This window comes from Aptenodytes patagonicus, chromosome 1 (assembly GCF_965638725.1).
Source record: "Aptenodytes patagonicus chromosome 1, bAptPat1.pri.cur, whole genome shotgun sequence".
Taxonomy (NCBI): Eukaryota; Metazoa; Chordata; class Aves; order Sphenisciformes; family Spheniscidae; genus Aptenodytes; species Aptenodytes patagonicus.
In genome coordinates this window covers 80,945,001-80,969,202 of record NC_134949.1, presented here as the reverse complement: position 1 = coordinate 80,969,202, position 24,202 = coordinate 80,945,001, and the positions used below count along the sequence as shown (strand labels likewise).

Below are 24,202 nucleotides of genomic sequence, written 5' to 3'. Positions count from 1 at the left end.
TCATCACGGTAGGTTTTAGTACAGCTTAACGGCACTAACAGTCTAAACCAAGTCTTTAACAACTCTTTTAATGGGTCCTAAAAGCTGGACCCTCTGTAGCAATGATTTTCTAAAGAACCTTTTGGTTCCGCTTGCTTGATGTTAACAGAATTGTTATAAATATGGCAGTACCAGGTCTGACAGTAGTGAAGTCCAATACAGCATCACCAGCTCCCTGTTTTATTGCACTGAGCTACAAGAAACAGCTAATGCTGAAGAAGCCGTAGAGGTAGCTGAGCTGATGGCGTACGTGGTCTCAGCACAGATGACTAAGAAAGCACTTCAGAAAAGGCTTGTAAAGTGGGGGTATTGCCCTTGCAGCCACTCTGGGGATCATGAAAAATACCGTCAAAGTTAAAAGGAGACGTTTCCTGATGTAATGCTGGGGGGAGAGTTACTGCCTGGGCTCAAATTCCGATGTACAGCACAGAGGACAATTACCTCTGCCCCTCTTAATCCAGAAAAAAAGTGCCACAGAGGTGGGGAGAGATGGCCTGCTAACTTTAACGGGTGTGGCAAAGATAGAACAAAAGCAAGGATGGGGATGTGTTTGTATTTGCATAACCTGTGCAAAAACTGTGTCTTTTTTGTAAGCAGCAGATGTTTACATAAAGTTTGTATCAACTGCTTTTCAACTGCTCTGCTTGGATATAAAAAGGTGAGCTTTTAGGAGTCAGCATGGTCCTTGGTCAAGTTCTTCCTCTCCTATTGTTCTTCCTACTGAGCTACCTGCTTGTTAATTATTTTCCATAATGGTAACTGAAAACAATTCAGCATAGCATGGTGAAGCAAGATAGAATGGTTCGAGTATTTTAGATAAAAATAAGGGGAAGATAAGGCAGAAACCCAGTTCTCATTTATGGGCAAAATGTGTAGTACTAGTTGAATGAAGAAGCTTCCAGTCACTTTCATGGAAGCAAAGAGGACGCATACTGTTACAGGTTTATGAAATTAAGCTGAATAGCCCATTTAAAAGCTTCATCCATATATGCGAAGAAGTCATATACTTGCTGCTCAACTGAGCACATCTTTGAATTTATTGATGTAAAGCAGACAAAATTCTCAATCACATTATGTCAAAAGTACTACAAAACATCATTCTTAAATTTGTGTAGCAATGGGTCACATAAACTACGCACTTCAGAGCCAGCCAGCAGATTTCTCAGGCTTTTGTTCCCTAATAAGATTTGTTATATTCCTTGAGTAAAAAGTTACCTGTCTAAAGTCATTGCTTGAAATGCACTGATTAAAAATAATAGTAAAAATCTAGTGTGACAGAGTGAGCCAGTCAGTCATGGCTGGACAGATAAAGCAGTGATGAAGCTGAAGAACAGGGAACTATGACTGTCTGCAGAATTCAAAAGGCTGCAGGCAAGGATGCAATTTGTGAAACCATATTATCATTGACTTAAAAACAAACTATTTTTTCCTCAAGTGAGGGCTGGGGGAAGGGTGGCACCAAGGCACTTCCACATCTTACTCCTCTATGCAGGAACTCCAGGGGAAGCGCAGGGCCAGCTATGAAAGTGCTTTTTTAGGTCAAAAGGAAACAGGATGTGGGATGGGGCTGCTGTGGGACATGGGGAAGAGTGAGCTAGACAGGAAGGAGGGGCAGGCGTGTGTGTCCAGGAGAGCTTGCAGATGTGATACCAAAGCCAGAGCTTGGGCAGTGGAAGAGTGTGGCATTTCTATTCAGGAAGAAGAAGAGGAGGCATTAGTTCAGCTTCAGTTTGAAATATCGTCTTTCCCTTCATTAGGGATTTCTGGATTCCTGTTGCAAGACAATCTGTTAGCTCTGCTACGCTGCAGGAATCCAGAGGCACCAGAACTTCACAGAGGCACGTGGCTCATATCATGCCTCATTTGCAGCACCACAGCTTGTCGCATCACTTGTGCCGGGACAAAGCTTTCTGTCTTCGCTCTCCTTCTATGGCAGAAGCTCCCTTCCAGTCTTTACCTGCTCTGAGATACCTCTATAAAGCGCGCGCTTTAACACTGGTTTTAAACTCTACTTTGCTAACATGTAGGGATTCGTGCTATTGAGATGATAGTAAAGCCTGACTTTCCAAAAGCTCAGGTAAGCACAAAGACGCCAGTCCAAACTACCATGTTTTAGCTGAAATCCAGGCTTTTTCTTTTTTTTCCTGAAAGATTTAAAAGGGCCAAGGGAGTATCTGTGTTAGAATAGTCACAGTCAGCTATTATCCCTCTTGTCTGGTTTCATTCACGTAGTAATTTCAGAAAGCTCTGAGGTGCTATATTGAAAGGAAAAAGTTTAACATTTTATGAGAGGGAGTTTAAAAATATGCACCTGGAAAGAGATCCTGAATGCCGACAGATCTGTAATGCCAGCGTCTATGACTCATGCCTGAATGGACTGGAAGCTTGATATGGAATTCAGTTTATGCCTGTATTGGCTCTGGCCCCATACTTTCCTATTAGCTATGTTTAAAAGGTCCATTTGAATTCCCTGAGCAGTTTACTAATTATTTAGCATATTAATGAAGTAACAAATTGGGCCAATGAATGACTGAAATCCAGGCACTGTTACTGTACTGTACATAATCAGGGCCAGAGGGAACTTTCAGGAAAATATACCAGAAAAGCAGTGTCACGGGATGCTTCAGAAAGCTGTGCATTATCAGCAGCTTTTCTTCTTTCCTTGTGGAATCATCTAAGATACAACCTCCTGAAACACAACAGCTGTGTGTTTTTTTTTTTTTCCCCAAGGAAATCACCATCAGGTCTCTGACTCACAGGGTACTCTTACCTACCGGGAATCCTAGCATGGTTTACAGCATAGCACCCCTCCACTTCCTGCACCCAAACTTTGATTGGTAAGCTTATTGCTATTTCAGCTGAAGCACAGAGGAAAGACTTATGCCATTGAATGAACAGCTGCTGCCCTCCTAATAAGTCGCTCCGTCATTGGTGAATTTGGTCTCATCACGTCACGTTCTCTCAGGAGGCACCTGAGAAAGGAGAAGAGGTAGGAGAGAAATGGGAAGGTCATGAGTACAACATCAGCTTTCCTGCAAGATCACTAGCAGCAGCCTTGTGAGAGGAGGAAAACAGTACCTAAAGACCTGCTTTTGAGGTGCAGATTTCCCTTATTGGAAACATTTGGCCTTGGCAGTAAGTTTAGGCGGAACAGCGTTGTTTTCAGCACTGACGGAGACTGAAAATGAGCACCCAGAGATCAGAGTGCACAGAAGAGTCATTTTGATATTGTACCTAATTTTTATGTTTCAAAAAGAGACCTCAGGACAGGCAGGGCTTCATATTGTCCCGAGGATCATTCTTGTAAGTGCACAGGCAGACCCAGTCAATACATTTCAACAGAACTCAATATGGGTGAATAAGCAACATCTACGGTTCTACCAAAGGCGGCTCTTGTGATTTGTACTAAGGCAAGCTCACACATCGGACACTGCAAATCTTATTTCCCAATAAAGCAGATGTCATCATTAGGACAGATTGGATTTTCAGCAGTTCACAGAAGTTTAGCAATCTGTTAAGTACACTGATCAACAGGCAGGAGGCCACATTTTAAGACAGAACCATTTGAAAATCAGCTGCCCCTGAACAAATACAGATCATTCATCCAGACCGCAAGAGTGTACTTTTCGAATTGGAAGCTATTGTACTTTTCATCCTAGTTAAAGGTTGCTACATTTAAGACAAATGCTTGCATATAATTTTAGCCTTAATTTATTGGCTTGAGTATACTCGCTACTTCTTACTTTTAGTAACAGTACTACTTCCACAAATATTTATCAGGAAAAATACTTGCCTTGCAAGGTTTCGTTTGGCTTGGGATTTAGAATTTAAAGCAGCATGAATCAATAACTGGCTGAAAACATCTCTCTGAAAAAAGAAGTCAGCAAAAATACAAAGTAATAAGTAACTTATAAAGTATTGCCGGTTACAATGTCGTTTACCAAATTATTAAAACCACTGAGGAAGGAAACATATCGACAAGAAAAATTGAACAGCCAACACTGCTAATAAGTGTTTGCAAACAGGATTCAGTCACAAGCACAGTTTAGCTTTTCACTTTCTAAGAATGAAGTAGTGTTAATAATCTAAGTGCCTAATGGAAGCTACTGAAAGAGGATTAAGGCGCATCAAAAAGTCTTTTATTGATCTCCTTTACCTGAGCATTACTGCCTCCTAGTTGGATCAGTTGATAACGGATTGGGTACAGCAGGTCTACAGCTTTGTCACAATTTCCATTTTCAAACTCTACAAAAGCCTGGCACAGTGGCAACCCCAAACTAGAAGCCAGGGAAAGCTCATGGTCTTCACAAGGTGCTCTGTAGAACGAGAAAGTGGTTAACTCCCATAAGTCAAATTATAAATATGCATATTTCAGTGCCAGTCTGTCACTGCCTGCAGACAGAAATTTTTTTACTGTACAAAGCCTGATGTTTCAGGTACTTCATTTAGATAATATCTTTTGGTGTGGTTATGTTACTTTCACCTTTTTGTTACTCATCAATCAACCAGTTTTCATTCTTCTGAATGAAGAATGTATCCAACAAAAGGCACAAGCCCAGCCCCTCCTGCCTTTGCAATAAACAGTTTTGGCTAGAAAAGTGAGAAAACTGCATCTCTTCTGATGATCTCACCAGAACATCCTACTGCTAGTTCTTTGACTGTCCTCATCTCTGCCAAAAGTGGCAATTAGTCCCTTGCAAACAGTTCCAAATAATAATCTTGTAAAACAGCTCGCCACACAGCACAGTGCCTCGCTGTCTTCATAATGTAAACTGTATTCCCGGTGACAGCTCTCAGACCTGCTCTTTTTTTCTAACCATGACAGACTGCTTTTAGGCCCACAAACAGCAATGGGTTTTACCTAGCTCTTCAGTTATTTTTTTTTCTTTTCTTTTTTAGTGCTTGTATCCTAACCCATCTAAGAGTGGAAGAGGCATATAGCATGACAATATGCCTGCAGAAGAACGTATACATTCTAGCAGGCATCCCTGCCAATATTAAAAAAAAAAAAATACATACATACAAGTAACCAAACTGTAGCTCTTTGGTCTATAGGCAATACCTGCACAGGACAATGTGGAATTGTATTCTTCCACTGCTACAGAAGAAGCTGACGGTAATCAGGCCTCAGAGGTAGCGCCGTTTCAGTGCCAAAAGGTTGGTTGGCAATACGAGGAGAGGAGGGCTTTCTATCCCAAGCAATATAAATTATTCCTGAGAATACAGCGCACAGTTCAATGCTGTAAATTCCATCCTTTCTTTAGAACAGATTTTTCTGTAAATTTTCCAATTAAATCTTGAACATTGAGGAACCTTAGTCACTGGCTTCTGTTCTGAGTGCTTGCAACGACAGCCGAGAGTCACACTGCCACACTAGTACCTTACATTTACCAAACACAGCACATACTCTGTGCTCTCCTTCTTGAGTCAGTATCACAAAATTTCCCATTTCTTCCACCAGGTCAATGTTGATTTTTCAGTATGCAGTGTTGCCCTATGTGTTTATCATTCCTTAAATAAAATATGGCATCCTGGAAAGTTAGAAGTGCACAACAGATGTGCATTTTAAGTAAGCAGTTTGAGATAGTTAATGATGAAAATCATGAAATGATTCTTCATTTAAACATTTGTTCCAGCTCTCTGAGAAAATGCACAGAGATGGAAGACTGATTTTTTTTTTTTTTTCCTTTCTCTTGCAACTGATCGGAAGTATTGATTCGTGAAGAACAACATACCCCCTGCATTAACTCACATTTCCATCCATGAAAATAAGCATGTGATACCAACCACCAGAGAGCGCCATGGAATACTTCACAAAAAAATTTGTCAACTTTAAATTGCAAAGGCTAGGGAAAAATATTAATGAAAAGCCAAGAATGACTGGTGTTTGTGCCCAAGTTTTATGACTGCTTTTTTAAACACACACAAAGCACGTCTTAGGTATCATTTAGCTATTACATATTTGTGATACACATAAATTAATCCATTCATCCAATCATTAATATAATCCCTTCATCTCAGTCTGTTCTCTCAAATAATAAAATTAAGCTTTATAATACTTCAAACTACAGCTAAAGTGTACACCTGTATTACTACAAAAGGCTGAACACACAGGCAAAAGGAAGCACTGGGTGAAAGGATAAGTAGCGTATGTTCATTAAAGCTTCCCTGAAGTGGTGTGCATGTGCGGTTTTACATACTTTATATATACTTACATATATTTATATACTTATATAAAAGATAGTCACCATTTCCTACTTTAGTCAAATCAGACATGCTTAGGCTTGATTTGACAGTTATTTGTTTTCTTAAGTATTCTTAAAAGTGACATTTATTTTTTATTATTTTTGATTGATGGGTATTATAGTCAGGAACAAATAGCAACAATTTCAGGTTCTCCTTCCTTCTTTTTTAAGGCAAGGGAAGCAATAGATGCTGAAACAGAGGAAAAACGGTGTGTGTGGCAGGGGGAAGAAATTGCATTTAAAGCATCTATATATCAACCCCTTCAAAAAATCAAGGCAATTTACAGTTATTTAATACATAAGGGAACACGAAAAAAACATTGTTTAGATGAAATACTTAAATATTTAAATTTTTCAAATAATTTAATTTGAAAGCAAAATATTCTCTATTATTACTTTAGCAGTACTTGAAATTCAATTTCCTGCAGAGGTACTTCACAACACATCAAACAGTAGCTATTAGAATACCACTTCCAACTAATGCTCTATTATTAAAGAACCTTTTAAACCAGAGAAAAAAGAACCACCATAGATAGCTGACATATATTGTAGAATGCTCTTACTAATATACAGGTGAAATACTTTATTCATTGTACGTAACATAGCTTAGTGTGAACCCATTGAAAGGAAAAATACGCTATACTGTTCAGTTAGCATCCATGACCTCAAACATAAGAGATTTCTGCTTAACAAGATTAGAAACGCCTCTAGTTATTAACTCAAAAAATAAATAATTATAGGGATCTCCTAACTGGAGATTGGCCTACTTAAACCAGACATGTCCCAGTGACATGCTAAAGCAGAGAAGAGCATGTTGTAGCGCTTCGGCAGGCCAGAGACATTATCACCCTGAAGTTCAGAGGACAAAATATTTATTGAATACAATGCTTTAATTCACTTGCTTACTTGGCAAGTTCCTGAAGAGTTGTTAAAAGCTCATCAGTAGTTTTGTGGTCTTTGGCTCCAAGTGAGGACATCAAGATGTGTACATCATTGAACAGAAGAATGTGATCTTTGGTGTGCTCCTTTGTAAGCTTGAGAACATTGTTCCACCTGTCTCCAAGCTTTACACCTAAGAGTTAAAAAAATTTTTCTAATAAAAATACCACACGCAAAAGCGTGACTTTGCAATATACTTTCAGTCACCCAGCATAAACAACATTCCTACTAAACTCAAGAAAACATTCCCTGATGTGGCAAAATTTATACAGTAATGCTCAGCTACAGCCTGCCGTATTTGGGCAAAGAGTTTATTGACTGTCAGTAATTTACCACCAATATTCTAGATTGCATTATGTGAGGTTCTGGCTTTATTATGAGATTGCTCATGTCTTCTTGGAGATGATGTTCATAATGAACCGTCTGCAGCAACCAAATTATACAAAGTGTTAACGTGGATTTCATAAACAAACCTAATGCATCATTGGTGTTTTAGCAGAATACTGTGAAAATAACATCCGTACGTCTGTCTGTCCCCCGCTTCGTGAACTCTAGTGTATAAATACTAGCTTAAAAAAGTTAAGGAGAAATGTCACTGAGTTAGGAGAGTACACAAAAGCCAGAGGCTAATATACATGTACTAGTTATTTCAATCACTATCAAAATAGAAAGTTAAGTATCTAACTTGAAATTTACTTCAAGGAAGCTCTACAGCTTTTTAGAGGCTTATGTGCTTGATTGTTCAGCCTCAAATTTCCAGGGACAATAGAAGTGAATTTGTCAAAAAAGAAATACGTGACCTATGCTTGAGCTGAATGAAATACCATACTGGCATGGGAAAAAAAAAACTTCTGGGAAGAATAAAGGTTATGGACACTATTACGAATTTCACATTGAGGCTTTTCTCAAGAGCAGAATTTTCATCTGTAACAGATTTCTTCTGTAACGCTGACCAAGCTTGCTGTGTAAGTATCTTTAAATACTTCTCCAACATGCAAGGCAGGCGAAGGGGGGAGGCAAAAAGAAAACTGTTCCCCTTACAGTTTTAAAAAAGAATGGCAGGTGGATATCCTACCTTCCAGATGAAGCCTGTACAGCATCGAACAGTTATCTACTACATCCAGCATGCTTCCACTTGACAGACACTGGGGAGCAATCTGTAATCACAGGTATCCATTAACTGCCCAACTGATGTGCTAGTGGGAACTTATTCAGATAATCAAACTTATTTTCACAGTACAGAATTAATTTTATCTTTTTATTAATTCAAAAATACCTGTTTTGCAATAGCCCTAATTGCATCTTTCCTGAACACAGCAATTTGCAATGACAAACACTTATATTGCTTTACTTGTGGTGTTTTTTTCCTGTTATGAAGTTAAACTCGCTAAGTATGGAGAGTCACCAAGGTATTTTATTTTTTCCAAAATAGTGCCATAAATATTACTTCACTTTGCCAAGGTTAGTAGGTAGGAGTCTGCCCAGCAGCTTTCTTAAATGCTTGCATTATTTTTATAATCCTTACAAAGTTATGTTATCCTATCTGATTTGAGATTGCTAATTTACAACAATTGTTTTGAAATCCAGACAGTAAAGAACTATAATAAATTAACTAGGAATGAAAAGACATGCTTTTGTTGACTTAGTAGCTAACATGCAAAATCAGTTCTTTGTAAAGGTAACTTGACTTCATAGGAAAATTATTTTACATCCTTTTAAAAAGCTGTTTTCAGCAGGAGCATTTAGACCTACAGAGCATGAATAAGAAACACAGACAGAATGGAAAACAGTACCAACAGTGCCATTGTTGCTCTTTCAAGCACAAGCATAAGAAACTCTTGAACTATATAACACGCGAGTTTTTTTGGCATTTTACCAGTTGAGAAACAGGTTCCCTAAAAAACTGTAACAACAGATGTAAATAATATGTATACATATATGGCACACTGATAGGTTTCAATCTCATATAGAAGGAAGAAAGCACATATCATGGTCTTAAGCACGTTCTCAGTAAAGAAAAAAAGGCCCCTCCCTACTCACATGATTGTCATAAATTGTCAAAGCAGCCTCATATTCGCCCTGTAAAAGCAAACAAGGACTGCATGATTAACATTCAAAAACAGTAACCAGAAGTGACCGGCAGTAACCAAAGACACACATACAATTAATAGATGTCATAATATTACTTCACAACTGCCTCATGACTTGATCAAAACAAACTGAGTCAAAGTAACCTTAAAAGAAGCCTTAAAAGAAAGAATGGAGCCTAAGGTAAACCAGGATTTACTAGGCAAAATAATCATTATGTTTAGGTTTCATTTAATAATAGGTACCAATACTGGTGTAAGTTACACGAGGGAGAAAGAGAAGGTATTACCTCTCATTCTAATGCTCCTTTCAGGGATCTTTGCAAAAATTAGTGCATCCTATGGTGTATGCAAAGAGGTGGGAAGAAAAATAATTTTAAGCAGGCTACAAAAAAGTCATATAGATAGAAGGTGGCAAAATAAACAAGCTCTTAGACTACTATCGAGAATTATGCTCCTTCTATGTTAACAATACTGAACACAGCAAGCAAGTTGCTCTGTTTTCAAGTACGCTGCCTTCTCAATGATGTCACATTCGTCTCCCTGCTGAATTGAACCCCACAAGTGCTACGCATTATTAAATCCAAGGAAATTCTGCATTGCACCCCGACAGGTTGGGTAAAATCGCAACCACTTTTAAAATGTTTCAATAATAAGAATTAGTAACATTAATAATTAATAACACTGGTGACCAAATTTAGAGCTCACTGCCTCTTTCTTATAGTCAGCAAATTTTTGGGCCAGCAAATTAGTATTGAATTTGAAGAGAATTTTGTCTAATTTTTGTCTGAAAATTAGAGATCCAAGTTCATCTTTCTATCAAATAACTGTGCCAAGTGTCATTAGTGAGACTATTTGATCTTCAAACGTGCAATAATCTCACAGCAATTTTTCAACATTCTAACAAATATCCTGGAACTTTGACCCATGTAATTAAAACTTCTCAAAATAACAGTAATAAAGGACCAGCTTGTAAAAATGGCATTGTGCTATTTTATAAAAACATCCCTTTAAAATAGCTGAAAAAAAAGTATATATGTTAGGTCTGCCTTTTAAATAGTGTTAGATGAATGACCTATCTGGACCATAAAACACCTATATGAAAGTATCTCATACCTTTTCAATAAAGTATAAAGCCCAGTGCCAGTAATTATGGCAAGCAAGCATATCACTGTTCTGGAAAAAAAAAAAGAAAGAAGAGAAAATATTATTTACAAAATAACTTCCCATTTAAACATATCTAGTCAGATTTCTGTTTCCTTCTTCAGCAAAACTGAGTACTTCATGAGACAAAAGGGACAAGAACTTTAAATCAGCTGGCCAGGATACCTTCTCATTTGTTACATTTGCTCCTTGCAGCTATTCAGGGAGACATCTCAAAAACAAGATTTCCCCCCCACGTCATTTTCCAGAGAAGAATTTCAATTGGATGCCTCAGAATTCACCCTTCTGCAGCGCTTTTTTTTTTTCCTTAGGAAAAAAACCCACATCTATAACAAGAGTAAGATTTGTCTCATCTAAAATTTAGGCGTCGTGTCTAAAGTAACCTGAATAGATAGTGGCGAGAAATGCCCGCCTTATGAGGGCCATTCATCCCACCTGCCCAGACATCCAGTTCAGAGAGGAATCACTTCTTAAACATATGTTCTACTATGGACTGCAGGAGCTGCACTAGATACCGAACACATTGGCAGTTCATCAGATGAGGTAAATATTTGCTGGGCTGTGCCAACTTTGCACTATCCTTTTCAGCTGGCACCAGAACTTCAAATACTCTTCCCTAGCCTGCACTTCAAGACAATGGCATTGCAGTTCACTTTTGTGAGTGCATTGAGAATAGACAAACAGGAATATAATTCCATAATCCTTTGGTGAAAATTAAAATACCAGAAAGGTTTGTCCCTCTCCTCCCACTCTCTCCCAGTGCTGTAGTTAATGTTTTCACAAGTGGAAAAAGCATTTTCATTTTCATGGTGGTAACTGTAACACCCACTTTCAGGAAGCACAAAGGTTCCCAGTGAACGTCAGAACTTTATGATGCTAAGATAAACATTCTGGTAATCTTTACTTGTTTAATATTAAATCACAAATCAAACCTGAGCAACTGAAGTAATTAAGTGCTTGGCATAAAACTGATAATATCAAGTTTACTGCCATACTACTCCAAATGTCATACAAACAAGAACATGGGATTACCTCACTGCATAAAACAAAACCCTGTTTCTGCTGCTGATTCTGAATTTTGAATGACATTAAATTGCTAAAGGAGAAGTGGGCTTGCAGGTCACTAAATAAATAAATAAAAGCAGGCTATGGGAACTCATTCCAACAGCTCACGAGAAAAAACATTCCTATTTAATAATAAACAGCACTGGCAGAAAGGTCTCCTCTGGCAAGATAATTTGCCCCTTTTGATTTTGTGCTGAAATATACATATAAAACAAATGGCATCTGCTTTTTTTGGGGGGGTGGAGAAACAAAAAAAATAAAGTACTCTATAAAGAAAACCTGCACCAAATCTTTGTCACTCTTATTGGGAAGGAGAAAGATTAATTAAAAGCACCAGAAGGAGCCCTAATACTGTGACAGTACAGATAGATGATCCTGGTCATTAAATAAAATTAAAAATTTCAAATCACCAGGCAAAATACAAGCAACTTTGTTAAAGCCCTTAGAGAGACCTGCTTTTTTTTCACGTGCTTACATTTTAACGCTCTGTGTTCATGATGGCTAAGATGAAAAAGACTGCACAAAAGAAGTGATTATACATATTATCATTATGACAGTGTCAGCTGTTATAAATCTTAATCATAGAATCATTGAGGTTGGAAAAGACCTCTAAGATCATCGAGTCCAACCGTCGACCCAACACCACCATGCCCACTAAACCATGTCCCTAAGTGCCTCATCTACTCGTCTTTTAAATACCTCCAGGGATGGGGACTCCACCACTTCCCTGGGCAGCCTGTTCCAATGCTTCACCACTCTTTCAGTACAGAAATTTTTCCTTACATCCAATCTAAACCTCCCCTGGCGCAACTTGAGGCCATTTCCTCTCGTCCTATCGCTTGTTACTTGGGAGAAGAGACCGACACCCACCTCGCTACAACCTCCTTTCAGGTAGTTGTAGAGAGCGATGAGGTCTCCCCTCAGCCTCCTTTTCTCCAGGCTAAACAACCCCAGTTCCCTCAGCCGCTCCTCATAAGACTTGTGCTCCAGACCCCTCACCAGCCTCGTTGCCCTTCTCTGGACACGCTTCAGCACTTCAGTGTCCTTCTTGTAGTGAGGGGCCCAAAACTGAACACAGTAGTCGAGGTGCGGCCTCACCAGTGCCGAGTACAGGGGCACGATCACTTCCCTACTCCTGCTGGCCACACTATTTCTGATACAGGCCAGGATGCCATTGGCCTTCTTGGCCGCCTGGGCACACTGCCGGCTCATGTTCAGCCAGTTGTCAACCAGCACCCCCAGGTCCTTTTCCGCCAGGCAGCTTTCCAGCCACTCTTCCCCAAGCCTGTAGCGCTGCATGGGGTTGTTGTGGCCGAAGTGCAGGACCCGGCACTTGGCCTTGTTGAATCTCATACAGTTGGCCTGGGCCCATCGATCCAGCCTGTCCAGGTCCCTCTGCAGAGCCTTCCTACCCTCGAGCAGATCAACACTCCCGCCCAACTTGGTGTCGTCTGCAAACTGACTGAGGGTGCACTCGATCCCCTCATCCAGATCATTGATAAAGATATTGAACAAGACCGGCCCCAGTACTGAGCCCTGGGGAACACCGCTCGTGACCGGCCGCCAACTGGATTGAACTCCATTCACCACAACTCTCTGGGCCCGGCCGTCCAGCCAGTTTTTGACCCAGCACAGAGTACACCTGTCTAAGCCGTGAGCCGCCAGCTTCTCTAGGAGAATGCTGTGGGAGATGTTAAATAAATGTTAAATAATGTTAATAATAATTAACATTAAATTAAATTAAATAATTAACATTAAATAATGTTAATAATGTTAAATAATGTTAACTATACTGGGTCAGGCACAAAGGTACCTCAGACAATTCTACTTACTGATCCTGCACTTTGTTACTTTATTTTAGTTGGGTAAAGGGTATAAATGACAGAGCCATGCAACTATTTTAAGAAAGAGTTCAAAAATCGATCCAAAAGTCAGTGATTGGGGGTTTTTAAGGCATCACCCAAACTGTCAGCCCCCTGCATCACTGTTTCATTAAAACTAATAGATCAAAGGACAAAATGCTTTCTAAGAAATGACAGATATGAACCTCAAGCAAGGGTTTTCTGCCTGCACTTCCAAGCTTGGTATCTGAATGCTTTTAACTTAAAAAAACAAGTGCAAAATAAACAGTCCTTCTAGCCTCATTATCCAGCCCTGCTCTTTGGATGAGGTGGAATGGTCAGCTCAGATGACTCTAAAATAGACTCTTGCAGGTTCTAACAAATGCAAACCTCACAGCCTTCTGCTCTGAATATGACACACCTAATCACTGGGAAAACGTATGCTGTCCAACACAAATAAAAATCAAGCTTCACTTACAGCAAAGGACCATATGACTAATTAAGCTGTTCAATACTCTCAGAGATACTCAAATTTGTTGGATATATAAAGTAACTTCCGTACACTAGAAGAGAGACAAAAGCATCATTTCGCCTTTCTTTACAGTTGACCTTAAAAATCCTTCCCTATCCAGAAGCAAACAAACATTTTATAAGTCTTCTAAAACGTTTGATTTGACTGTGTCATTTCACACATCATCTTAGGTTCCCATGAGGAGGTTTAGCCAGGTTCCTCAACTGCCTCTCAGTGCTCATCTCAGTCTAAGCAAAAAGCTTATGAAAATATCACTGGTCACTTTACTTTTATAAACCACACAATAAATCACGTATCAATAAATCACAATTTTCACATCTGATGTTTCACCTGTCCGCGATGGCCGTATCTTTATGAGATGTAAAATACCTATCAGCTCCACCAGGAAAAAGAAACTGGGGGGGGGGGGGGGGGGGGGGAGGGGGCAGGTGTACACATGCATGTACAAACCACACACTTGTTGAAAAGCAGTATTTATTACAATACTCCTAGCTAAAGTAAGGCAGTGTGAGAGGATAGACTGTGTGAATCCCAGCCTACTGACACGTCTGGCATTTGTGTAATCTCAGCAGTCGTAGTAACGATGGCTTAAAGTGGTCTACAGTATGTCCCCCTCATAATATGCCATTTTTTTCTGCCTCCTGCTTCAAAAGCAGCATGGATAGTAACAGCACCTTCAGTGACAGTTTCTTCCAATATGTAAAATTTTCATTGCTTGTAACATGTCTGCAGATAGCAAGGAATTGCATGCAGAGGAATCAAGAACTTGGCTGGAGGAGATAAAGAAGGCCTAGAAGGAGCTTCTTCAGAGATGCTACAAGAATGTTTACCTTCCAGTTGGTTTCCGTTTCCTTCATAAATTCTAACCCTTTCTTCACCTCTGCTTTCATTTCATTTACGTGAGCTATAGTATGAACAGACCATGCATCTGTCTGATTTATAGCCAAAGCCTACGAGTGAAAAAAGGGAAAACGTGATGAAGCTTGCAAACTTGCAAATAACAATATTTATCACTGCTGATATAGAAACAAGAGACTACTTTTTACTTGCTGCATGGTAAGTACATCCCTGTACCGTTCCAGCTAACCACAGCCAGGAAGTGATTTGGACAGCAAAGGAAGAAAATGTTTATTGGCTGACTTCACTTCCCAGCCTCTACGGTACAGAGATGAAGACCTACAAAACACTTTAAAATGCAGGCTTTAATGAAGATTATCAGATGATGTTTTATTTCACAGACACGCATCAATATCAGCCATGAAGGAATTGCGTGCATAGGCACGATATATTCCATGACATAGTGCCTTGCAGGTAATAATTTCTTCTTCAAGACCGTGGCCAGCTCTGAGTATTCAGCAAATTCCTCTTTCTTGCTCCAACAACTCCCACTAGGTTTTAGGCATTCTGTGAGGTTAGTCATTGACCTTGTAAATGTTAAATGTTAATGTTTAGTCTTTGTTGTCACTTTCAGCAGTTTGATGTAACAGAAGTTTGGCAAAAAGACCCATTAGAAATTAATTGTATCCGAGACTCCTGGGATAATCCTGAGGACTGGAGAAAGTCAAGTATAATTACTATATTCATAAAATGAAACAGGCCGGCTAATATTGATCCCCAGGAACATTGTAGAGTTAATTGTTCAATAATCAAGGAACAAGCATCTGAGAAAAAAGGGAGAGGGAACCCAAACAAGATGGACTGTCAAGAGCAGATTACATCAAACCAATCCAACATTCTTTAACAGGAATAAACAGCCAATTATACATGGGGGAAAACATCAGGTGGGGTAATATATGAATTTTACACAGGTGTTCTGACACCATCTGACAAGGCATATTCATAAGCAAGCGAAGGAAATACAGTCAAGTTGAAATTGCCATGGTATGGCATAGATGTGGGAATCTTTCTAAGGAATAGTTATCAGTAGTCTCTTATGAAACTCTGTGAGCATTTCCATGTTGAGCTTTATCTCTTTGCTACTCCTACTAACAACCAGGATGATGGAGAGAGTCAGTTCATGGCATTTGCGCAAACCACCACCCAGAGTTAGGGACCAGGTTTAAGAATTCTAAAACCTTTTAGCACTAATAACAGGCAGTTTACCTCACGGGCAAGCTCCTCAGCACGATCGAAAAAGTTTGTTTCCACGAGTCCAAACGAGTAGTAGCCCTTCACGTAGCTAGGCAAAAGGGCAAAAACAGTACATCATCCATTTAGAACTAGATTTAAGCTAGGACTGAAAAAACTACTAAAAATAGCATTTAACTCAAAACAGTCCTTACAATGCAAGTTACAATGAGGGTTCAAGCTTTCAGAATACAGAACAACTAGCTAGTTCTCATAGGAAATGAGAGGCCCAGAGACACCAGCACAGGAAACAGTAACAAGATGCACATCACCAGTGTTTTGAGAACCGATATTTACATCTTTAGATAAGCTAGAATTAAGAGTTGCACAGAACAATCTGCTGATCTCCGTAACAGTTGCAAGATGCAGAATTAGAAGGCTAAAAGCAAGACAGTGCTGTCACCAAAGTTATCTCAACGTCTCAGAAGTGACATGCGTGTAGCCTTCTGCACTTGCTCCAGTGCCCACAAAACTATAGGCAAGCACTTTCATGTGAAGTGGCCCTTTAAAACTGGTTGTAAAGCATGCATAAAGTAAGCCATAAAGGCCCAATGTAAAGGAAAATTAGGGATGTTATATGCTCTTACGCACATACCTGATGCAGTCATTTGAAGAAATATTTAACAAGCAATAGGACAAGAGGAAACGGCCTCAAGTTGCGCCAGGGGAGGTTTAGATGGGATATTAGGAAAAATTTCTTCACTGAAAGGATTGTCAAGCACTGGAACAGGCTGCCCAGGGAAGCGGTTGAGTCACCATCCCTGGAGGTATTTAAAAGACGTGTAGACATGGTGCTTAGGGACATGGTTTAGCGGTGGACTTGGCAGTGTTAGGTTTACGGTTGGACTCGATGATCTTAAAGGTCTGTTCCAACCTAAACGACTCCATGATTCTATGATTAACTGCTATTCTATTTGCAGATTCGTAGATTGCAAAATACCACAGGATATGTTTCTGCTTCTCAAAATATCTGTTGGGGTTTTGGTTTTAAACGCCTGAGGCAAAGGAACTACTAAAACGGGTGGGGTATGTTGCAACTGATTTATTTCATGGATCGGGATGAATAAAAGTTGATTTTTATTCTTTTTTTGCCAACATATCAATTCACATGTAACTCTACATGCCTGTAAGTTTGAGGACAAGGGGTACTTGCCAGGTTTTTATACTTCAAGAAATGCTTGGCATATGGGTATTTCCTGTTGCTTTACAATTAAGTGGACAACAACCTGCACTTTTGTAGCATTGTGTCTAGAAAAGTTTATAAAAATGCAGTCAAAACTGCTAAGTCGTCTTACTTCCCCAACAAATGAAACCGGCATATTGTAGTTAAAAAGAACTAAGGGGTTTAGATTTTTCTGAGTTGAGGTAACACAGCTGGAAAAATGAGGCTCCTGACACTACCCTCTGTGCAACGAGATTGTGGGGTACCTCAGTTAGCTTCATTATTATGTTAGCATTCAGTCTGTATTCTCTGCACTGTTTGTGGAAGAAAAAAAGGAGAAAAGATTGTGCTGGATATAGAGGTCTACAGCAACATTCATAAAATATTCAGAAAGTTATGGTTGCCTGTGGATCGCCTATTCATCTATCTCTAAATGTATGTCTTGACTTACAATTTAATGTTAATTTTTATATAAAGTTAAAAGCTTTCAAATAATTTAACAGGTCTTAAAAAAGGTTTTAAAAATTATCCCAAGTTAGTTTTTATTAACTATTCACTTGTCAATAGATTCAGATTATCCTAAATTAACTTTGGGAAACCAAAACTTTCAGGACTGAACTAAAGAAATTTTTAAAAAATTCTGCCTTCCTGTCAGTCTTTGCTGCACCAGCAGTTATGGTATATCCCAAAGTTTTATTTCAGAACTACACTTTGGCATTCCAAGTTACAACTTCTTTCTTCCTTCCACTGATGTGCTCTATCACCCACAATGTAAAAAACTGGACACATAAAAGCCCGAAGGAGTTTTGCCACTGCCCTCAGTGAGGACATGATTTTATCCTGTTTGTTACATGCCATGTGCCATATTTGACAGCAAAATTTACTAATTGAGCCACGGCTCACTTAAGAAAAAACCCTCAACAACAGTGTCAACAGGGATACAGAAGAGATGTTCTAGTTGTGATCAGGTTTGATTCACTTCTAAGCCCTTGTCTACATGTTTGTTTCCAACAGATCCTGCTATTTAGATGTGTCTGAACTTAAAAACCACGAAGTACGTGCACACCAGATAAAGAGCAATTTTCAAAATGAAGCATGACCCACCTGCTTAGTGGAATATCAGGTGTCCAGAAAGGATAAACCCGGGCAACAGAATCTCGCATCTGTATAGGATATCCCAGGTAGAAATAAGTGTCCTGGGAAAATTTGAGGGCTAGCAGGTCAGTTGGGTGGCTCTGCAGAATCTGTTCCCATAGATCACAAGCTTTTGGAAGCTGGCTAGAAATAAAAAATTATTTTGATTGCTGAGAGAAGGCACACGTACCTGCCTCTACTGTTAGTTCTAAACTCATGCTATTCTGAAAACCAGAAAATTCCACATCAAATGACTTTTTTTTCCCTTGAAGGAATTTCTTAGTCTTTTTTAAAGTAATAATGGCATTATCTTCACTGAGCACCTTCTGGGAAATCTTTTGAAAGAAATGTCCTTGGGTTACAAGAAGTCATTGTAACACACAAGGAAAATGAAACAAGCTTAAACCATAAATCTAAAGATTTTCCTACAGGGTTGAACAGTTTTTACAGAGACCTACCGTAATTAATCTAACTTCACACGCGCAAAGACACCTTCCCTCTCGTCTAGTGGAAATCAAACCCATAGTAACAGGGCTTCAGTAGCTTCCTCTTTACCTTTGCTAAGAAGTATGTGAGGTACATCCAGGCTCACCTGTTTGTTTGACAAACAAATAGTGAAAGTGAATCATTGGCCCATACTTTCTGCAGTGCACATAAATTCATCATATTGAACGGAACAGTGAGCCTCTACAGCACTTCTGACACTCTGCCATCTCCCTGTTTTACAGAGGAAATAGTTTTTGACACAGGGAGACAACAGAGAGAAGAAAAGTCTGTTTGTAGCTTTGCTTCTGTGGATCCAAGTCTGTGTTATACTATATTGGACCTTACTGTACTTAAATATTTAGTTTCCTAGTTCTAAACCATATATTCCACTGATGGATCTATGACAGGTTTGAAACATGGAGTGCTTAATGATATGAAGTGGTGGCAATAGAGCACTTCCCCTCCTACAGTGCTGCTCACTAACTAGTCATGGCGCTTACAGTTTGGAGAGATAAATTCAAGAACAACCACTGACATCTCACCTGATCCTTTGCTAGATGTCAGCTAATGTCAGGCAACACTACTACCAACTATCTCTTCCACCTGCGGTGACTAAAAAACTCTTCACAGTCTTTTAAATAGGATGACAGTGGACTTACCCATGGGCAAACATGTCCAGCGCTGATACGTGAAGCTTCTCCCGCTCAGTCAGTGGCTGCGATTTTGAAAGCGTCATCATCGTTCTCATCGCACTGTCCAGCTCTTTGTTGAGCCGCACTGAACTTCCAGTGCCAATCAGCTCCAAACCATTAGCAATGACATGTCCCATTGCTACAGAAAATAGCACATTACAACTTGAGCTGTACAGCATTGCAGGTAATTCACCTCTACATAAACACGAGGGGGGTTGTTTGTTTGAAACAAGACTTGTACTCACAGGGGTCCGGGAAGTCTTGTAAGCCTAAAGTTTTTACAGGCTTTTCATGATAGCCATTTAAAAAGACTTGAAATGAAAAGAAAAAAAAACCACACAAAACCATCCCGGCGTGCTCTAGACTCTGAAGAAGTTCTACAGAATTCTATAACCCAACACTTCCCACTTGCCTAAACAAAGTAAGTTAAACACTAAGACACAAGGTATTATCCAGCAGTTTCCATGCTAAGAATTAAAGCTTATACTTACTAAAATTTGGATCTGCTGCTTTCAACTTCGAGAGACACCCCTCAATACCTCCAAGGCTCTCATTATTGGCCCAGGTTGCGTACTATAAGAGAGACAGAGAGAGGGTCAAGGATTCCTCGATATTGGGCTTCTTTTAGTTCTCCCACACATGTAAAATCTGAAAGTAAGCAAGACAAATGATTCAGATAGGGTTAGCATAGTAGGAAAACAGAAAAACTGTTTTCTTTAAGGTAGTTTGGCCACCAGCAGAACTAATAACCGTGGATTTCTATGTGGTTTATGTCAACTGGTTGATTCTCCCGTGTCAAGCGGGATGAATACGCTGGCTGAAGTTTTCCCCATAGCTGCAGCATCTGGCATAGCCTCCGGCTATGAGGGTTTTCTGCTGCCTGCTAATGGCTGAACTCCTGTAGCAGCCTGATTGTGAGGCTCTCCCAGCTGGTAAGAAATTTAAACATCAACTACAGCAAAAACTGTTTCATGCACAAGTCCCTTCAAATCACATTTTCTTACACTTTTTGGTCATACCTGGGTCAGCGCAGCATCAAATAGTTTACAGGCATCATTGCTAGTAGTGGACAGGACAAGTCCAGCATCCTGCCAGGCCTGCACAACAAACAAATACAAACCCACTCATTTTACACACTTGTTTTTCAGACTAAGCCAACAGATTTGCAGATTGATGGTGTTCTGATATTTTTGTCAACTATGCTTTTTTTTAAAAAAGAGAAAAAGCTGGAAGGACAATGTGAGCAGATACACAAACCTTCTGTGCCGTTGTAGTTAGATCTGAAGACTCAGTAAGTTGGGGTTAACAGTGGGAATAAAGAAGCAACAAATTATAAAGTGTAATAGAAGATCTTGATGGGTTATGCATCTCACAATGAGAGACCCATTCTTAATTCATTACAACTTTTGGCTAGTCCCTCTGCTGCAGACACTGCTCGTGTGAAGTAGAGACATGGTAAAATAAACCCCTGTTTTTTTATAACTGAAATCAATACCTTAAGTAACTTGTAGGCCAAACAGCCTGACAGAGCAAATCCACCAAGTCACTGGAGTTCAGCCAACAAAGAATTTGGACCACAGACTTGTACACGAGCCTTACAAAAAGGAAGAACATGGGCATTTGATAAAGCTAAAATGCAAAACAGAGTCAGGCTGCCACAGTTTCTTAACAAGCTATGTAACACTGACTGAGGTGCTACATCTCCTGGCTAGCTGCTGGAGAATGACAAGAGTTTATTAGGCAGATGTGCAGTTTACTGGTGGAATGGTGGAATTAAGCTGCAGCAGCTATAGCACCCTGGTTCATGGCTATCTCCATGACTGCTCTCTTAAGTAACTCAGGCAACAAAATGAAAATCCAATGCCTATTTCAAAATGCCTAATTTATTCATGTGGGTGCCTACAGCAAACAGGCATGTAATCTTCAGTTGCTTGCAGGCCTTTTCCCCCACGCAGGATGGCCACAAAACCACAAAGCCTGTCATCTCACAAGCTGAGGTGATTCCCTTGGCAACCTATTCATACATCTTTAACAACATTTGGGTTTATTGCTACTAATCACTCTCCATTCAGTATTCCTATACTGCACCCATAGTATAGGTGCATGTAGCCTATGCATAGATCATAGGCTTCTCAAGCACAGACTTACATTCAGCACACCATATATATTCTTGCTTAAGTATACGCACATTTGAGGAGCTGCCCCAATCACTTCAGCATCACTTTTATTCCAGTACACAGAACATACAGGATAGACATTAAAAAAGACCTGGAGCAAGCCAATTCAGACTCTTCCTAATGGAGGATTCGTCCTTTCAGATGCTGCAAGAATTCAGTTCGTCTCATTTTACACTTCAGGGTATTTCCTGGTTCTAATGACCCAACTGTCAAAAATTTTAAGTAACCAGGCAAAGACATCTTTGCTAATAGTATCCTAAAGCTTTGCCACTGTGATTGGATTAAAGGCTCACATTCCAGTAGCTCAAGCACTTGTGTGTTCAATTACAAGCCTGAAAGACTAGACCAGAATGTAAAATTACAAATTTTCTTTACAATCCATGCTATATCCAGACACAGCGTAAAGAGAAAAGTCAAGAGGGTAGCAAAGTTAGGCCTGCTATTTATAGGCTACCTTTCAAGGTACCCTGCAAAATAGGGCACAAACCACTTTCATCACCAGTTGTCAAAAACAAGCTCCGTTTGAAACAGCTCTCTATGCAACGGCCTGTTTTGCACAACTTGTCAATTAGAAATCTGATTTTGAGGAGATTTGTTAATACTAAGATTCACTGGAATGAAAACGTCTGTGCGAAAGCATGAGAAAAACCAGCAGAACTAGAGTTAGTAAAAAAAGACCTGCATACATCACTAAAGACACTGCTGATCTAGTTGAGGTACATGCCGTTTCCATCCACTCTAGAAAGCCTCTGCTCTACAGCCCAGGTAACTCACCCCTCACTGGAACACTCCCACTCTGGCAACAGGAGGATGGCAGCTAGGCTGCATCACATCATGTATGCCACTACTCCTCTGGTTAGCACATCAGGACAAGAGACTGCAGGGAAGAACCATCCCGTAACCTCTGCTGACTCCTAGAAGACATAAAAGATCTGCCCTAAATCTAATCTGTTATTGCCAGCCAAGAACCAAAAGAGCTACAGGGAGCACAGAAGAGGCAGCATCTCTTGTCCTCTGGGTCATACACAAGTGGCCCTGCCCAGACTACTTGGGACACTCATGTCTTGGGGCTTGTCTGTACTCAGGTATCGGACTGTGACTGAAGAAATCTATGAGAGAGGGAGTGTGAGTAGGTAAAAATCAGCCTGGAGAGTTTGTAAAACAATTATCACCTCCCATTTCCACAAAGGCTGCCTCTGAGTTCTGTTACACTAATTTCCTACAACCTTCCTCTCTAACTCCAGAAGAAACTCTTCTCCGTGATGCTTCTTGGAGGAAAACGCCATGGCCTTGGCTCTTCTTACTGCTTCTTGGCAAGACCAAAGCCTTGCCCTTTCTCCTGCTTTAAGATGAGAGTTTAGTCACAGAATCTGGTGACTGTTTATTTGTATTTTTGTTCCTGCTAAAATCCCAGCCGGCTCTGAGAAATCTCTGCTCTTTGCAGGTTGCTGTTAGCACGTTGCCTATTACTTGAGTGGCATCTCTCCAGAGCTTTCACGCTCATGAACCTGTGACACTCTCAGACGATCTTCAAGACTTCTTTTTTTACAACCCCCTGCCTAATTAACCAAAAAACAAGAGGAGTGACAGACAGAATGAACTTCATCAGGAAGAAAGCACGCAAATGACTAATCAGTAACTAGCTCCTGCAGACAGATTTTGAACCCTTGGACTTTTAGCTGGTTTAGAGTTAAAAGAAGGCCTGACCCGCTTTTGAGGCCCACAGAAAGGGCAGGCGAGTGCCTGTGGGACCAGTCTGCACTATGAACAAGACCCAGAGATGTTCAGACACGAGTTTGCTTCCCCCATGGGAGGCAAGGGTGCAGCAACTCGTCCCCATTTTCATATCCCAACAGCAGCCTCACCGCACCTGAAACCCACCCAGAGTGTAAGGTTACTGGGAGTTAAGGGAGATGAGCTCCAACAGAGGCCTCACCACACCGGCGCTGGCTCTCCGTGCCCTCCCGTCACCCTCAGCCGGCTCGGCTCAGCTCCCCTCCCGCCACAGACCCAGTGACCGCCAGCAGCCCCCCTCCCAGCCCGGCTCCCGGGCAGGCGCGGGGCCTCCCCAGGGCCCACACGGGAGGGCACCGCCCGCCCGAAGGGCGCACACCCGCCGCCCCTGTGCTCCCGGCAGGAGCCGGGGCCACGGGCAGAGCGGCCGCAGCCCCTGCGCTCGGTCGCTGCGGCGGGGACGGGCCGGGCGGGCAGGCGGGGCACCTCGCCGTCCCGCCCCGCCTCAGACCTGCCCTCACCTTGCAGTCCCTCAGCGGCGCCATGATTCCCCACAACGGCTCCGCTGCCGTCGTCCGGCTGCTCCACGCCTCCCGCCCCGCAGGAGGAGGAGCCGGGGCCGGGGCCGGGCCAGCAGCGGGCGGGGTCGCCGGCGGCGGCTGCGGGGAGGGTGGGTGTCGCTCGGCCCGTTGGCAGCGGCTGTCTCCCGAGCCGCCGTGTCACCGAGAGGGGCCGCGGTGCTGCCGACGGTTGTGTTTGGTGTAGATTATTGGCCCTG

The 24,202-nt window shown here is 40.9% G+C and overlaps 1 protein-coding gene across 1 annotated transcript; it reads right to left on the bottom strand.

The window, feature by feature from the left end:
* Positions 1-1,046: 1,046 nt before the first annotated feature.
* On the bottom strand, positions 1,047-23,995 carry TTC38 (tetratricopeptide repeat domain 38). Its single transcript, XM_076344544.1, has 14 exons — positions 23,946-23,995; positions 20,533-20,610; positions 20,005-20,086; positions 19,481-19,652; positions 18,306-18,479; positions 16,016-16,091; positions 14,743-14,862; positions 10,427-10,486; positions 9,264-9,302; positions 8,299-8,380; positions 7,191-7,356; positions 4,196-4,355; positions 3,833-3,906; positions 1,047-3,011 (listed from the first exon to the last, which is right to left on the bottom strand). The coding sequence occupies exons 1-14, from the start codon at positions 23,967-23,969 to the stop codon at positions 2,918-2,920; spliced, it is 1,401 nt and encodes a 466-aa protein (XP_076200659.1). The 5' UTR covers positions 23,970-23,995; the 3' UTR covers positions 1,047-2,917.
* Positions 23,996-24,202: the final 207 nt, after the last annotated feature.

Excerpts from the sequence above, each read along its gene's own strand:
- TTC38 (XM_076344544.1), bottom strand. The coding sequence starts at position 23,969 with ATGGCGCCGCTGAGGGACTGCAAG. Across the intron at positions 20,087-20,532 it reads TTGATGCTGCGCTGACCCAG|TACGCAACCTGGGCCAATAA; the intron begins GTATGACCAAAA and ends TCTCTCTTATAG. Across the intron at positions 18,480-19,480 it reads CTGGACATGTTTGCCCATGG|CCAGCTTCCAAAAGCTTGTG; the intron begins GTAAGTCCACTG and ends TTTTATTTCTAG.